General features: G+C 34.3%; 1 protein-coding gene across 38 annotated transcripts in view; it reads right to left on the reverse strand.

The window, feature by feature from the left end:
• LOC114336038 (longitudinals lacking protein, isoforms H/M/V) overlaps window positions 1-18,504 on the reverse strand; it is a 630,205-nt gene that overhangs the window by 383,928 nt on the left and 227,773 nt on the right. Inside the window, exon 5 of one of the 38 annotated variants that reach the window (XM_050646607.1) lies at window positions 1,236-1,441. The exons of 36 other annotated variants lie outside the window; for them this stretch is intronic. In XM_050646607.1, coding sequence (XP_050502564.1) covers window positions 1,251-1,441 — 191 coding nt within the window. In that variant the 3' untranslated portion in view covers window positions 1,236-1,250. Of the gene's footprint in view, window positions 1-1,235; window positions 1,442-5,487; window positions 17,240-18,504 lie in introns of those variants that run through there. One more of the 38 variants, XM_050646572.1, reaches the window with a different exon arrangement.

Here is an 18,504-nt window from a genome sequence, read left to right on the forward strand (position 1 = left end):
CGGTTATTTTGATTAATGTATTGTGTCGCTTCATTTTTAATTTCAAATATCTCGAAAACTAATCATTTTATCGTTACGAATGAAGAGAACATTATTTTCATAAAAAGTATTGCAAAATCAAAAAATTACACTAAAATAGCAATTTCGTCAGTGGCGTAGAATTTGGGAAGGGTCAACCAGCCACTATCCCTTGTCGTACGCCTATGGTAGTAGCTCGAAACGGTAATTTATCTTAATTTAGTACGATTCACAGTACCTGTATTTTCTGCCAAGTATGATAAGGATACGCCAAATAGTTTTAAAGTACTGGGTACAAACAATTTTTAAATTTCAATCATATGAATCATATCATAAAATAATCAAAATAACTGTGTTGTTTCATATTTAACTTCAAATATCTCGAAAACTAATGACTTTATCGTTACCACTGAAGAGTATATTATTTACTTAGAAAGTATTGGAGAATCTAAAAATGGTACTAAAATAGTAATTCCTCCAGTGGCGCACAATTTGAGAAGGGTCAACCATTCACCATCCCCTGTCGTACGCCTCTGGTAGTAGCTAGAAAAGTTTGTTTATCATAATTTAGTAGAGTGTCTAGTAGTCGCACTTTCTGCCAAGTATGGTAGTGATACGTCGAATAGTTTCAAAAAATGCTGAGCAAAAATAGTTTTTAAATTTTTAGATAAAACACCCTGTAACTCGGTAAGGAAGCACATTTTATTTAAGTGATTTAGGTTAAATCTTCGTATTTTCTGCTAAGGTTTCTCCAGTTACTATATGGACAATTATTAATGAAACACCCTGTATATTTTCTTCCACTAAAACCTTTTTTCACTACATTTTATAATAACTCACAAGATTAACATCAGAGGGTTAACAGCTGGTTAACAGCTAAATTCAAACTTAAATTTAAAACCTAAATTAATATATAATTTTAGCTTAGTTTCTTGAGGGCCTGAGGATGATGTAAAACTTTTAAACATCGAAACCGGTCGCTCAATTTTTTACAATTTTTAAATAAATAAAATCGAATAATTTGATTGTGTCTAGTAGACTTATTATCCTACATAAATAATATGTGCTCACACCAGCAACCATTTCAACATATTTGTGGATCTTATTTTTATCAATTCATTTTAATTATTTATACATTATCACTACTACAGATATTATAATTTTTGTGATATAAAATTTCGTTTATTTAACTAAAGCCTAATAATGACAATTATGTATAAAAGTACAGTTATTTATTGATAATATGCTATGTATTCTTTATGTACATTTTTCATGTGTTTATGCATGTCGAATCTATGTTTATGGTTAGATCCGCAGATAGGGCACTTAAAAATAGGATATTTGCCGCATTCGTAACGCTGATGTCTATTTAATGTAAAAAGTCTCTTGTAGCTCCTACCACAGCTACATTTAAATGGAAAATCTAAAAGAAAAAACGAAACTATCAAAAAACATACTCGCTATAACCGTACCAAGTATGTAAGTAAAGCCTTGGTTTTCTCAAAAGCGGCACCCACAAACTGCGACCGTAACACTGCGATGAATGACATAAAAAACTGTACTACGCAAAATAATAGCAGTATTTTCCAAGGATGCGTTGGAAGCAACCGCTTGCTGAGTTGACACATTTCATTGCCGCAGTGAAGAACCTTGAATTTTTCACCGTAATCTGACGTAATTCATCGCAGTACTACGGTCGCAGTTTGTCGGTGCCGCTTTCGAGAAAACCCAGGCTTAAGAGACTCACGAATATTCAACTCAGCGGGGTGCTATTGTTAGAGGTGTGAAATTACATAAACAAGGGATCATTTCATAAAACAGGTAGAACCCTTTTTGTGGATTTCCACACCTCCAACAATAGCAGCCCGATGAGCTGAATATTAACGAGTCGCTTAAATAGCTGGTACTACTTTAACCTAGAAGTAAACTTAGTTAATTCGCTAACTAGTAGCTGCTTGTTATAAATATGGCAAGCTCAGAATACTCCTGACACCTTTGGCTAGAAAATTAGGTAATATCTACAAAGACCAACACCAATACTGATATACCACCATCTCAAATAATATGAATAAGTCAATCAATGTATTAAGAAAGTTAAGGAGTCATTTGCTTCGTGTCAGCTGCTACATTTTAGTTTGTTGTTTAACTTTTAATCTGTGACACGTCGTCTCTTGTATAATTGTTTTTAGCGATAATATGATTTTATCGTCTAGAGTACGCCAGTGTATTAAGCAAAACGTGTTTTTATAACGTCTCTGACAGCATAAAAGACGGATCGGAAATCCATTTGATGATTCTCTGTGTGTTGAACGGAAAATAATCAACCAAGTAATATAGGTGAGTTAAGTATATGTACGAGTATACCGACCATATTCCAAAACCTTCCGAACCGCGTCGTCTTGGCGAGCTGAGCGATTTCGACGGTTCACAACCCCATCCCCTACGCAAGTTGAGCGTAGATCCTTACATATCTTATCCCGGGTGAGTTGAGCGAGATTTCCTCTCCTTATGTATCCATTTCGCGTTAATAAATAAATTCTACTCCTAATCCAATCGATCGTCGTTTAGCATAATTTATTCATGCATCACATATCGTCACATCGACCCGAGATTTACGAAAGTCCGATATGTAAATGTGAAATTTAAAAAAAAACTTATGTTTCAACTCGGTTCAGAGATGATGCACCATCCCCTCTATGGGGATGGTACATTCATTACCTCTGAACCGAATTGAAACAAGCTGTTTTTAAAATTTTCAACTTATGTATATACACCGTTATTAGGCGCCAACGCCCTTCGGTAGGGATCTATGGAGGAGTATCACCAAGCCGCAAGCCCTTATCCCTTGCTGTACCGCTCCTCAGTAGTCCGATCAAACACCAGTTTATTCCAGACCAAGTCGTAGATTTTATTGAATTTTATACTAGCGACGTTGGCCTTTTATTAATTTGATGACCTGGCTGAGACTCGAACCGTCGATCGCAAATCCACTAAACTTGTCGATCGACTGCGCCTCTGCCATCTTTTCAACTTTCGTTGGAATTTTTCCTAGACGAATAGACGGAAAGTGACTGCATATTGTAGAGTCCCTTGCATTATAAAGGTAAAAGGCAGAGATTAAGGATGTTAGCAGAAAGTGGTTTCACGTGAAGTTTCAGATTTATTGTTTAGATCTGGGACTTCGCACTTCTCTATTGTAAATATATTTAGACAACGAAATTAACACTTAAGTAACTCTAACTACCTTATCTTTTGTTTGTTTTGGTTTTAAAATAAATGTCTTAAGAAACGAATCGTGTCTTTGACTTTATTTGTTACCCGAGGTCAGCACATGTTAAACAGTATGTCAAATGTTGGATGAGAGTCTCATGTTCAAATAAATATATCCACGAGCCCAGTGATTCGAATAAATATTCCCAAAATACCCACAAACAGTGGTTCCATATTATACTTTGGCAAATGACAGTAAATGAGAATACCCTAATAATTTGTGTAATATACATATTGTATTGTATATAAATGTCTATGTTATTTCCAGAACCACCCTAACCACTATTCATATGTGTGAATTTTTTTTTACTTAGTGACCCATATTACATCACGGTCATTTCACAAAAATTTTCAATAAATAAATAACACATATCTCTATAATAAATAAAAAGAACATCACTTTGAGTCAGACAAACAATTCACATCCATTTATTTTCTTAAAATTTAAAAACAATAAAAATAAAAATGTATACCATTTTTATTCAGTTGCAATGCGATGGCAAAACAATCTTATTTTTCACTTAGAATACGGAGCGCAGTCCAGCACTCTGAATCGACGATTTTCGACTCTTATTGGAGTCTCATCGGAGAGACGTAGGCCTGCTGCTCCATACTCTAAGTGACCAACATCGAGAGTTTATCCCCCACACCGCCACTGACGTGAATGGATTAGGTGACTAGCGTCATCTGGCAATTGAAAGGCAAAGTTTTTCAATCCTAATAGCGTTATTAATATTATTGAAAAATATTAAAAAAGTTACTAAAAGATTTTTAAATTGAAAACTTTTTGGTCCATTTTCCTGGAGACACCTCCAAGGCTTCTACAATATGCAAGCCAGATGGATGCTGCAGTGAAGACAAAAGGAAAGGAATTCTACACTATGCAATTCACAACCCCCGTCTGCAGCTTGGTAAAGTTCCAACGGAAAATGGACCTAGTTACTCTATAGGAGTAATACTAATATAAAAATAAAAATGTATACCATTTTTATTCAGTTGCAATGCGAAGGCAAAACAATCTTATTTTTCACTTAGAATACGAAACGCAGTCCAGCACTCTTTTAAAAACAGTCCTGCCTTTTAAAAACAATAGTTTGCTTCCCAACAACCTCCTCAAGATACATCCCATTTTTTCGATTTGTAATGGAGTTGAAAACCACTACATAACACCATAGTATAAAAGCGCTTAGTACGCGTCCACTACATTCCTTGAACCGGCATAGTAAGTACAGTGCGACAAGCGAGTGGTGGCGGCTGACCTTCTCGTATTCTGCATTTGTCGCTGTGTATTTTCGCTCAAGGTCACGCGCCAGCACTGGCTTGTCGGCTTGTACTATATATGAATAAAGCTTGTTCAAACCTTACATGAGTAATATGTATGTATTGGCACTATTTAAGATATATCTTTTATAACTATGTATTTTAGTTACAAAATGTAATCTTTTAACATTTTGAGTGGACCTTTACAGAAGACCTGAAGGTGGGAAGTAAATTGTAGATTCTAGTGTCCGAAACCGTGCGGTCGTCCTTTTAACTAAATTAAACAGATCGTAAGTCTAAATTTTGGGTCAATATTACCCTTCTGTACTCCATTTGTTAAGTAGCGTATTTTCGAACAAGAATTTCAAATTCTGCCCAGGTATTTTTGTCGTTAGAGAGGTTTTCATCAAATTCCGCTAGAAGGTTTGCAATATCTTCATCTATGGATATAATTTTATTTTGTGCTTTTAGCTGTGTAAAAGTCCACTGTGGAGTGAGGAGTATCACAAAATTTCTTTTTGCCATGAATTCCTTTTAGCTTGCTTTATAGTAGGTACCTACGCTGCTTTTTGTTTTTAATTTTGTTAATTTTATTTTCCGGTGTATTCTGCGTTTTATAGTTTTATTAAAAATAGGTTTACTATTTTTATGACTTTTTCCCATTCTTTAGACCACCACGGTGCTGGTGTAAGTCCCTGTTTTTGCTTTAGTGGTTTAATGGTTTCGTCAATATCATTGGTTAACTGTGCGCGTATATGTGACTATTGATATATTGAGAAAAGTCATTCCAATGTGCGTTGCTTGTTTCCATTTTGGAATAGGTTCTCGACGTTTCTGCATATGATCGTTCTAAGGTAGTCAGTATACATTCAAATACGTTCGAAAAATAGTTGCCCAAATAATAAACAGATAATAATTTTAAATAAAATAAAACTAAGATTTTATGACATCTATTATATTACGTGCAAAGAAAGGCTTAAAAGTCATTTTCTACGTATACATTAAAGAGAGACAATCTAATTAAAAATACAAACTAGACCTAATTCGATTATAATTAAAACTATTTCAACGCTTTTTCTCAGTAGTATAATCCAAATATCGACAATTGGTTTTGGTTTTATAGCTTATCAGGTAAAAATAGTACTTAGTCTATGCATTCTTTGGTATATAATGTGGTAAATACAGATCTTTGAATCTTTGGAAAATACATGGCATGTAACTCAAGCAGTTTATGATACAAGTTCGTATGTATTATGAATTAATACAACAAAATAAAAGTAGCAGCAAAATAAACAGTACTGATATAGCCTTGCAAACATTATTCACGACGACGTTCCCGATAAAACAGATGTTAAAGATGCCCTCTGGCACGAAAAATTCTTTAATTCCAGTCCGCAATTCCGGAAAGTCAGATCCGTCCAGAATGTAGATCCGTCTGCCTACTTTAGCATTTCCCATTTATGTACGCATCAAAATGATCACGCAGTATTCGAAGAGGCTCCCTGGCCGTGCGACGGGTTGCCTCGTCCTGCTGAAACCACTGTTGATTTTAAGCTTGGACCCTTATCGCGACTTTTTCCGTATGATCGAAAATAACACTCCACGATAAAATTTTATTCTGCAAAACTGAGAACCATCCTGAAGCACGTACGGTTCGGAGCATGACACAAAGGTACAAATTTGAGGCATACTCATTTAAGTACTGTTTATTTTGCCGCTTAATTAATTCAGAACTTAAGCAGCTCTAAAATGGGTAGCTTTAAAGTCTGCTCCACGATACTGTCCCTATAAGTAGCGCTTGCTATAATTTTTTTATGTATTATTTGATGATTTTTGAGGAGTCATCGTTCTCCATTATTTATATTACTTTTGCGAAAAAATTATATTATTGGATTTGGTTTTTATTCTGCCCTGCAGAAAGATTGTACTATAGATAAACATTTGAATTATACTACTAAGTTTGCTCATTTTACCTAAAAGGACGAATTATAAACATACAGACAAATAAATTAATAAACAAATAAATAAAATAAATACGTATCCAATAAATATTTTTTGCAACAATATGCGCTAACTTAAGTGAGACTTACTATAAATTGTCATAGAAATGAGGGGGCGTTTTCTTTTGCAATAATAATTCACCTTCAGTTATAGGGAGGGAAATGTTTACAAAAATTTAATTATGATAAACTAAAACCAACATAATCTGAAAATACAACTTAAAAATTAATAAAATGTGCATGCTTGGCTTCATCTTAGAATGTAATGTGATTGCTAATCGTGATAATAAGGGGCTAATACTGCTTTTGTCAAACCAGAATCATTCTGCAATACACCAAAAAGCCGCGTAGTACTAGACTTCCGAAAACACGAAAAAGGAATTTATTGTGACTCACTGGGAAGATAATACCAGTTAAATCTCAGGAACAAAAAATATTACACGCTTCTACTTGAAACGCAAAAATACTTTCAGAGTTTCAAAAATCTGAGATTATTCACAGGTAATCTCAATGAACATCGGCAGTGCCTGATTAACCATTAGGCAAAGTAGGCAATTGCCTAGGGGCCTCAGCCCCAAGGGGGTCTCGTAGGGCCCAAAACGAAAAAATAATATGTAATTAGAATTAAATAAAAACTATAAATCACATATATGCTGAAAAGTTCAAATATCGCGCAATACCATAAACTCCGTTTCACACGGAAATCCACAGCTAGAGACGCTGCAACCAATGAAAAGGCACTGAAAAAGGAACTTCCGTAACTGAAAAAGATGAAAAAACATACAATGATAGTTATACTCCAGTTCAAAAAAAGAACCAGAAAACGAAACTAAGTTAGAAATTAAAGTTAAAAGTAAATTGGGCCCAAAATTCGGAAACAACATATGATTATGGAATACCATAACTGAAGAATTATGAAAATTTTGGATTGGGAAAGATTATTTAGAAAGTAAAAATCTTGATGGTTTTTCAGCACCAAGAAGAAATTTTGACGCCATTACAAGATCTTTACACAATCTATGGTTTTCGAAAATATATCAGTGTAACAAAAATTAAAAGAGATTGGCTATATAGGTAACGTACTCTCCTTCAAACGGAAATTTTACTGCTTTCCACGTATTCTTTTGGGAGAACATGGCGAACATTTGGCGAATACTCATCGACAGGCAGCGCCTTTCTGATTGAATTGACAGCTCCTTGGAAATTTAATTTAATCAAGAACGAGATTACTGGATTCAAGTTCTGAAAAGAGTTCTATGTTTCGGTTAAGTTTTTATCTTCTCACGGATTAGCGTTTATAAATGATACAGGGGTCCTTCATTCACAAAATAATGGGAACTACTTAGGCATTTTAGAGCTACGTGCAGAGTACGATCCTCTTTAAACTCTCATTTAGCTAAGTATGGCAATAGGGATACTGAAAAGCCTTCTTAACTTATCTTCAAAGATCTGGGAAGAAATAATAGAGTAAATGGGAAAACGCGTTTTGAATACAATTCAAAATACAATACAAAATTAAGGAAGCCAAATACTACTCCTTAAGTGTCGATTCAATACCAGATTTGTCTCATATTGACCAGTTGACTATTGATTAAGATATGTAAATCCAGCTGATAGTAAAGTGTATGAGGGTTTTCTCACATTCATGCCCATAAGTAGCTATACTGGAGAAAATCTTTCTTTTGCTGTTTTAATCGTTTTAAACGACCGCAACTGCTGCATTAATGTAAACGACATAAAAGGATAATCATTCAGCAAACATGTCAAATAAATATAATGGTATCCAGGCTCATTTATCTAAGATTAACAAACTTGAAATTTACATTCCTTTTGCCGCACACTCGCTTAATTTAGTTGGAGTAAGTGCTGCTGAAAGTAGCGTTGGCGCAATATCGTATTTTGGGTTTTCAGTCCATCTACAATTTTTTTTCAGCCTCTACCCACCGTTGAAAAGTTATGATCAAATGCTTAAATGATACTCCACTAAGCGATCCCATTCGCCACGATGTAGTCATTAAAAGAACAAGCAGCATTAGATGGAGTACAAGGGCTAACGCAACAAGAGCTTTGTCTAAAGGTTGCAACGTCTTTAAATCTGCTGTGCATTCCGTTGCTGAAAACACTAATCAAAAGGATGTAAGAGTTCAAGAGGCTAAGTGTTTGTTGAAAAAAATGTAAAAAAAAGAAACATTCGTAATGAATGAGGCTTGGGCAACAATTTTAGAACGCATCAACGCTGTCAGTAAATCATTACAGAAAGAAGGGATTAAACTTAAAACTGCAGATTGAGGATGGATATGGAGGGGTTAACCGAGGTGGTTTTGAAGAAAGAAGGCGGAGGCCTTAAGAGGCCTCATAGCTTGGGTTGTCAAGGGGCCTCAAGATTCTTAATCCGGGACTGAACATCGGTCATTTAGATATCCAGAAAGTTCGTTAAGTTTTGATATGTAGCCGCTAGGGGCGGGGCTAGCGAGGACATCTTATTAGCATCGTGGCGTTCCTCCATTCAGTAGCTGTCCAGCCATGCTAGCTCGAAGTCACTGTCTCTTCTCGTTATTTTACAACAGCTGTTTGAAATGTGTGCCGCGATCGAAAAATCCGCCAGTTGTGCGGTGCAATAGTACGGTTCTTGTTTTGTAAAAGCAACAAACCAATTGATATTTATATTATGTGCACGATGAAAAACGAAGTGGACGGCCGAGCATTATGACTGATGAACTTGTCTCTTCAATTCAAGGGGGAGGTGTTTTCTCATCCGCCATATAGTCCGGATCTTGCACCTAGCGACTAATACCACCTGGTTGAAGTCTCAGGCGGCAGAATTTTATGACAGTAGTATTTCAAAGCTAGGTTGCCGCTACGATAAATGCCTGAATTTGTTGTGACATTATGTGGAAAAATAGTATTTGGGTGTCTCTTTCAAACCTATATAATGAAATCTTTTTCTTGTACTTGTTTTTTTCTGTTCCAAAACGTAACGTACTTTGTGGATAGCCTGATATCATCTCTGTAAAATGGGAAACTCAGACAAAGCAACATACATATTTTGCAAAAATACAGAGGAAGCATGAACAAAAGGTAGAACATACTGTCTGGAGTTGTGGAGTAATTGTTAATCAGCAAAACCATAAATAGGGGAGAGGCTTGTACCTTAAACCGGATTTTTTCAAATCTCAATTATTTTTAAATTTTTAAATTTGAAGGAAAATTTTTTCGACTAACTTATAGTTTACACACCATAGTATACTATATTAAAAGGTCAGTTTACTAAAACAAAACGCTTTTTTTGAATTTTATTTATTAGAGCTAATTTGGGTACAAGGTACAAACCGGTACTGTACCTTTAACCACATAGTCTTGTACGTTGAACCACCCGTAACCCTTTAAAAATATATACAAAAAATTGTGTTATTCAACATTGAACGTCTCAAAATCTAAGTCAAACACATGTACTCCTTTTTGCCTTTCAGACAACCCAGCTTGATTTGGTGGTTAAAGTTCAATGTCAATGTCAAATTGTTGACCACTTGGTCCAGAATATATGTTGCTATTCAGAATTCTCTTCAGATACTCGAACCGTTAAATATGGACTTACAGAAGTTACTTTTGAAATGCAAAAGATCTTTTAGGTTGCTGTGTGGAAACGACTACAACGTCGAGACACCTTTGAAATTTACTATCAAGCTTTCAGACCATACAAACATTTTTTGTGAGTATGTACTTTCTGCATTGGTACCATCAATCGTACTCAATACCCCAGACCAAGGTAAAAATTTCGATGAATACAAATTTGGACTAATATTACGTGTTCGTGGGATATAATCAAAGATATTAACTTGGTTAATATTTTCATTAAAATCTACCAGTATATATATTACCAACGAAGAAATTTCAGATATCATGCTTAGTGTTTCCATAGCATTATGCTCTAAATTCTAAATGATTGTGCAACATAAAAATGTGTCTTCTTTTTTCCCATTAATTTTGTACGGCCCAACGTACAAGACGTGATCGCGGTCCAAGGTACAAGACTCGGCCAAAAAGAAAACAAATGTGAATTTAACCTAATAAAAGGGTTTTGTTATATTTCTCACTATGTTTTTTAACAACCTATTAGTATAGGCATACACACCTTGTGATTTAATTTACGATACCTATTAACACAAATATTAGAAAAGAAAATTATGTATCCTATAAATAGTTACTTTTCACGAAATAAAACACTATATTTTTACGATAGCCACAAACGATTTCTAATCACATTCAAAAACTAACCACAGAATGACGACGATTGTAGAAAAACTTGAGATAAGAAACATAGACAGTTCGCCCGCAACATAAAAGAAAAATGGGGTGGCCCATGGTACAAGCTGGCCCAAGGTACAAGCTTCTCCCCTACATTGGACAGGCCTTTTTAGAACCTACCAGCGGATCTCCAAAATGGATAAGTAGCTTTCTTAGGAGCCTAGATCTTTTAGACTGAAATACAAAAGATCATTTAGGTTGCTGTGTGGAAACGACTACGACGTCGAGACACCTTTGAAATCTACTATCAAGCTTTCAGACCATACAACAATTTTTTTGTGAGTATGTACTTTCTGCATTGGTACCATAATCGTACTCAATAACCCAGACCAAGGTAAAAATTTCGATGAATCCAAATTTGGACTGGAATATTACGTGTTTGTCGGATATAATCAAAGATATTAACTTGGTTAATATTTTCATTAAAATCTACCAGTATATACTACCAACGAAGAAATTTCAGATATCATGCTTAGTGTTTCCGTAGCATTATGCTCTAAATGATTGAATATCTTGAATCTAAAGACTGCCTATAATAGTATATTAGTCAAAAGTCTATAATAGTATATTGATGGTGGCCAATTAAGGAAACGCCCCTTATATCTCTAATAATATAACCTTTAATGCATAGGTCAATAAATAGGTAAGTATATACAAATGTTATTTAAGATGACCTCATCATACCAGTAACATACTAATCTATTCCTTATTTTCTAAGTTCTAGCTGTAACAGATAATTGTATCGTATGGCAAGTTTGATCAAAAGTTCCTGCTAAAGTCAATAGGACTTTCATTTCCGAAGTTTTGATCTAAAGGCAATTTTAAAACTAAGCTATATTTTTAACAGACACTGAATACTTTTGACTAGATACATCGTTATATCTAAGATCAGATCTTTGAAATCTTTGGAATTAGTAGAAAAATAGTACTTTTAGAAAGAATACTGAAAATTTTTGCAAAAATTGTAACGGTTTTGGTACTTTTGTTTATTTGGTAAATAGAATTTATAAATGCCATAATTTTTAACAATATTCAATGCATACCTATGCCACCTATTCGAAAGATACATCTGGTTTTTTAAAAACCTGTGTCAAGTGTCAAAGTAACAAAATCGGTGTTCACTTAGTGTAGAAACACACGGGACACTCTGCAGCACTGCTAAGCAGCGCCACAGAGTAGCTTAAGTAAGTAGCTTAAGTTCTTATGTAAATTAAAAGTGTCATTCCAGACGAGTCGCCGGTCCCCGCTACTAGTGGCGTCCACAAGTCGCATAAACCTTTTCAGATTGACCACTTTTGTAGCTGTCGTAGTTTTTTAAGAGAGTTTACACGAAATTCGAAATAGACCGACTATACGGGATACAAGAACCCAGGACTACAGCTCATGGTTGTATCGGTTCTTCTAATATATTCTTTAAGACAACTAAGAAGCTCTGCAAGTACCTTTGGATATTCTACAGTAATTGAAGTACTTTACAGCGTCTTCTTTTTTTCGTTCATTATTAATGTATAGTATTGTCAAGTTAATAATTTACTCGATGTAATTGGATGCATCCACAGTGATCGTTGTCTACGACGTCGACTTCGACCCCGTAATAGAAGCACTAGAAGAAGATTTTCCTCGTCTAAATTCATCGTTTGAACTGAACAAACTGACCTGTTTTTTTTTCTCACAGATTACATTAAACGCCAAAAACCTTCCAGACGAGTCACTTGGCAGCGTTAGTCGTTGGCGCTACAAAATCACCCGTCTAAGCCACTTTGTGGCGCCGCCACTCAGTAGCGCTGCAGAGTGGCTCGTGTGTTTCTACACTAACAAAGACACTCTAGCGACCAGCGCTTCGCAACATCTGAAGAGAAGGTTTTGACAATTTCTTAATTCACTAAATAATTTGGTACCTTTTTAAAACTAAATGATATATGCAAGTTTAATTTTACAATAGCTGAACAACTGTTTTATATCTCCAGAATTAAAACTCGTTTAGGACAGAAATGACAGTATATCTTACACTCGATAGTAGACACGTCGCAACTTGGATATAAAATAATTTGACTATTATCACACTATATAATGTAATATGTAATAAGGGTTCTATTTTGCAAAAATTTTTAGTACTGTAAATAAGAAAAACAAAATCAAGTACAAAGTTTAGTACGAGAAGTATGTTAATATTAAACTAAATTTAAAAACAATCCTGAATGTCCCGTTTGACATACATACACTTACAATACAATTGCATTACTATATCTATGTTAAATGTTTGCCTATATTTTAAATACACACATCGGGCAATAACACTTTATTTCTGAATATTACGGAAAGCCATCCGTATTCACATATTCATATAATATCATAATATGGCATTAATAGACTAGATCTGTGATGTTAAAAAAATAAAAGTATGGCACTTTTCTTTATATCAACCTAAAGTCTAAATCAATAAAAAATAAAACTAATTTGTCCATACACTTGTACTTTAAAGCAAAACAAAAAATAATTAGTGAAACTAAATCGTTGTTGGAAAGTGTAAATTCCAGGTGCACGAATAAGACAAAATATGGCACAATGTACAAATATCAGTAAACACTTAGTAAATCGTTACTTAATAAACAGTTTTTGTTTTATGTGACCGAGGACCGAAATCTATTTTGAGTATTGAATAAACACAATCAATAGAGCACAACTCTTAAACTTTTAACAAAAATACGTGCCAATAAAATAAATGAAGAATACACAATTAGTGAGGAACAGCAAGGTTTTCGGAAAAATAGGTCCACAATAGACGCTATATTAATAGCCAGACAAATTGCTGAGAAAGCATTGGAATATAATAAACCTGCATTTATGTGCTTTATAGTTCTAAGGCCTTCGATTGTGTAAGATTGGAAGATGTGCTAAGATTGCTAAAGGAGAAAAATCAGCCCAACAAGATGATAAGGATAATTAAAGATATTAATACGAAGAACAAAACCAGAATAAAAGTCGAGAATGAACTAACATCAGAAGTAGAAATCAACTCGGGAATCAGACAAGGGGATAACTCGAGCCCATCGCCTTTTAATCCAGTAATGGATAAAATCATAGAAAACATTAAAGGTACTGGAAAAGGATATAAGATGGCAGAAAAACAAATAAAAATCCTCTGTAAAAATGTACTATCAGAAAACAGTAAATAATGTATATTTGACAAATAAATATTGTTTTTGCTTAAATTCAGTATTAAAGCAGCCACCCACCTTTCCCTTGACAGTTTGAACATTTAATTTAAGCGAAAAACAATGATTATTTTTCAAATAAACATTGTTTTCTGTTTTCTGAGAGCAGTCAAATGTATTTTGAATTAAATAAATTTTTTTTATGTCAATAAATATAATTCAAACATTTTTTTGGACACCCTGTATAAAGAATTGTGTTAATGTTTATATTACTGAATATAGAATTGAACTACCTTTCAAATGAGCTATCACACGATCCCAATTCCCATTTTAAAAAATCATCGATGACGCCATCACGCCCAGATGGGTGACGTTACTATTATGATATATATGCCAAAAAGTCCTAATATAAAAATAAAAATTGACCTGTTTCGGGATGATTTTCCAAAATCGTCCATTCTCGAGAAAATGAATTTATTCCAACCTTTACGTGCTCACTGTATGTTATTACCTTTAAACGTAAACATGTCAATTGCTCTTTATGTAATTCTTTGATATGTTTTTTGAGATTTTGAGCCCTTTGAGTCAATTTAATACTTATTGGTATCCTTGTTGAAGTTCCCTAGAATTCAGTATTTCTTCTTTTCTTTGTGTCAAACTATTGTATACCTTTTAACTGTCTGTCTTCTCTCTATGACGTGCATTCATACCCCCCTATAAAGCTCCTGATAATGAGCAACGAGACATTTGTAGTTGTATCGTCATGATCTTCTTGGCTTTTTCGGGGCCATTATACAACCGTAGAACCTGGTCTTCTCTTATTTAGCCTTGACCATTATAGTGCTTTACACATTATATAGATCGATATAAACGTTGATGAGTTTATTGAGGAAAATGCTCTTAAGGATAATTCTCAGAACATGTTTAAATAACATTCACTCTTCTTCTTCTTCTTTCTAGCATGATCGATCATGCTAGTACGCTACTGCCTGTTCATTGCCATCAAGTCTTCCCCAGACGATGAGGTCCATCGTTTTATTAGTCTTCCCTGTGGTCTTTTACCTACTGGGTTATTCGTTTTTGCACTTTTAACGGGTCTGCTGTCCTCCATTCTCTTTATATGTTTGTTCCAATATCTTCGTCTCTGTCTGACCCACCTTCCTATGTCCTGTATTCCACAGTTTTGTCTGATGTCATCATTTCTTAATCTGTCACGTAGAGTTTTGCCTTGTATATTTCTTAGTGTTCTCGTCATTTGTAACGTTCTATTTGCGTCTGGTATTGTTTCTGCCGCTTATGTTATAATGTGTCTTATTGTTGCTTTATATATTTTGACTTTGCTTTCAGTATTTAGATAGGTATTTGTTCTTCCATATGACTTTTTCAGGCATCCCGAGATTCTAGTTGCTTTCATTGTTTGTTCTGTGACCTCTTTTGAGGAATTTCCATAGCTTGTTATTTCCGCTCCAAGATATTTGAAGTGGTTAGTTAAAAATATTGTTTTGTTTGCTTCCATTCTAAATTTTCATAGTTCATATCTAAGATTAGGACAAGACGAACACACACCTGAGAGACTGAGCTAAGCTAAGGGTGGAACGATAGCTATCTTGGATGATTGAGGTATTTTCGAATATTATTTCAATTAGCTGGGGTAGTCCAATCGCCGCTTATTTTGTTTCACTGGCGCCCAACGTAAGGCACGAAGAAAACAGGTAAAACAAATAGAAGAAAATTATTGTTAATGAAATATTAAAGACAATAAAGTAAAATAATCATTTAAAAATAAAATATCAAAGATGTGACGTTTGTAACGTTACACACGTGTTCCACAGTTTTGGAGTCAATTTCCAATTTGCATCTTATCGGTTCTTTGGAAATTACTAGGCACTTAGTCTTCTCGGTGTTGATGAGCATGTTTAGCTCTTTAGCTTTAGTATTAAATGCATGCAGTGGCCTTTGGATATTGTCTTCGGAATCGGCGATAAGGACAGCATCGTCAGCGTAGCAAACGACTATAAAGAATGTGTTACTCATCTTAAATCCAGCTATTCTGGGAAGGTTTTCTGTAATTTTGTTCATTATTAAATTAAATATGAAAGGGCTCAGTGAATCGTCTTGACGGACTCCTCTGTTTAAAACTATGTCTTCTGTTATCAAATGTTCTACTCTTATTTTTGTTTTACATTGTTTGTTGATATCGTGTACTAGGTTAATTAGCATGTGGTTTAGCCCCTTTTCTCCCATTATTTCTAACACGTCCTTTAATCGCACTCTGTCAAAAGCCTTTGTCATATCGACGAAACACTTATATGCAGTTTTATTAAATTCTATGGATTTTTCTGCTATCTGTCTGATAACAAATATTGCATCAATGGAAGATCTATTTTTCCGGAATACCTTGTTGTTCTTCCCGTATGGTATAGTTTTGGCAATTTCTTCCAGTATAGTTTTTGTGAATGCTTTAGTGAACATTAACTACTAACAGAAAAGTGTTATTATGTGGATAATAATTATTCAAGATAGATTTAAGGCTGTCAACGATCCTTTGCAAATACTGGCGCAAAACATCCACTAAACAAGTTCTAGAAAATAATAAAAATTTTGGGCCTTAGGGTAAATAATAGTAAATATGTTACATATCTGAAATATGAAAGACAATGAAGGAAGTCTATTCCTATGTCAAAAACTAATATGTTAAACTAATATAACGTCACATTTAGAATTAATGGCAAGTTTTGTTTTATTGTGCACCTAATGCAATCGTAAGATCAAAATAATCTACAAGCTAATCTTCTGCAATGACTCGTTTTTTGGTAACTCATCGATAGCCAGTACATAAAAGGTAACTTTTGCAAGACTAGATTCTGAAAAATAAAAACATGGGGCAGATAACTTGATAAATCTTCTAATAATGCTTTAATATATCGATGTTAGGTAATATGGTGATGACTTCACTTTCTTGCTTCGGCTGTCTCTGCCTAAGTTTCTGTATCTGTATATCATGAGTATGTCTCATATGCTTAAGTAGTATATACCCATGCTTAAACTTTTTGGAGCAAATCTGACAAGAAAACGACGGTTTCTGACCACAGTCAAATCTAAGATGACGGCCCAATGTTTTCTTCTGTAAATAAGTTTTCTGACATCTTGTACATCCATATCTTATATTCTCATGGTTAAATACTTTTAGTTTCGTATATTCTTCAAAAGTTGCGGCGTAGAAGGTTATACCTGAAAAGCATACAATCAAAAGTTATTTGTGGTACTCGCTGGCCAGCATGCATGGTTCTAGGATACTCACACTGATGCTAAAATGTCTGAAGTAAGCCACAGGTAAACACAAACAAAATCAATATAAAATGCACTAACATTCTTCAAAATAATTAAAAAAAAAGTTGTTATAAGCTAAGCACAATGCACAAACTGTGAGCCAATTCGTTTCTTAATGTCTACAAAAACAACAATCTGTCGCAGGCAGTGCCATGATGGCCATACAAGATTATTCCAAGTTGATGCTAAAAACAAAAAAAATTCTACCGAAGACATGAATTAAGTTTTATAAAATAAAATAGCTCATATTTATTTCTTTATATACACAAAGAAGGTAAGTATCAATAGTTTGTTCCACCGATTATCGTAAAGGAGTTCTATACGGTAAAGGTATATTATGGTAAAACTGCTTTGTTTTTCACAATCTACATTCCAATATCGATGGGATTTTGCTAAAACAATACTGTATTAGAAAATGAAATTCTGAAGAATCGTGTGTGGTGTAGATGTTTAAGGAGATTTATCAAAATGACATGTCCGATTTACAAATTTAATGAAAGACCAACTATGTGGTACTTCTAATACTTCTCCAATCACACGTAGATAGTGTTGCAGCTTCGCAACTTTATATATTGTTGAAATATCAGCATACTTTTTGATATTTTTCGCCTCGTATAGTTATGACAAAAACCAACCACTATCGAACAATAGACTAGTTGATACAATGTTGCGTCAACAGTGAACAAAAAGAAAATAAATGTAAATTGTATATCTCTTGTGCAGTTATACACCCACAAGTCGGGTCATACTCATACTAGAAAAGCAATTCTTTAACTAACCGCCGTTCAGAAAAAATCACCTTTGTTTTTCCTGCCTCTCGAAGAAGGCGTCACTTGCGTTCTTCCCAGGGCCAGTAGCTGCTGCTTCCAATTCCATGGTGTACAATACTACTTATACAGTATGTCCCTGTAAGTTGGAACCATATGGAAAACTTTCTTATTATTAATTCTACGAAAAAAAGTTATTCTTCAGAAAAACCTCTGCGTGTTCTAAAACCTAAGATTCAATCATCAGATATCAAATTTTACGAATAATATTATACGAGGTATGTCAAAAAATATGAATTTCACTCAAGAGTAAAGTAGCTTTATTTTTCACAATATTGAAAAATGGTATTATGAAAAGTTGTTTGGAATTAAGAACTATATTCTAATATGCAGTTTCAT

The sequence above is a fragment of the Diabrotica virgifera genome, chromosome 3 (assembly GCF_917563875.1).
Source record: "Diabrotica virgifera virgifera chromosome 3, PGI_DIABVI_V3a".
In the NCBI taxonomy this organism is placed as follows: Eukaryota; Metazoa; Arthropoda; class Insecta; order Coleoptera; family Chrysomelidae; genus Diabrotica; species Diabrotica virgifera.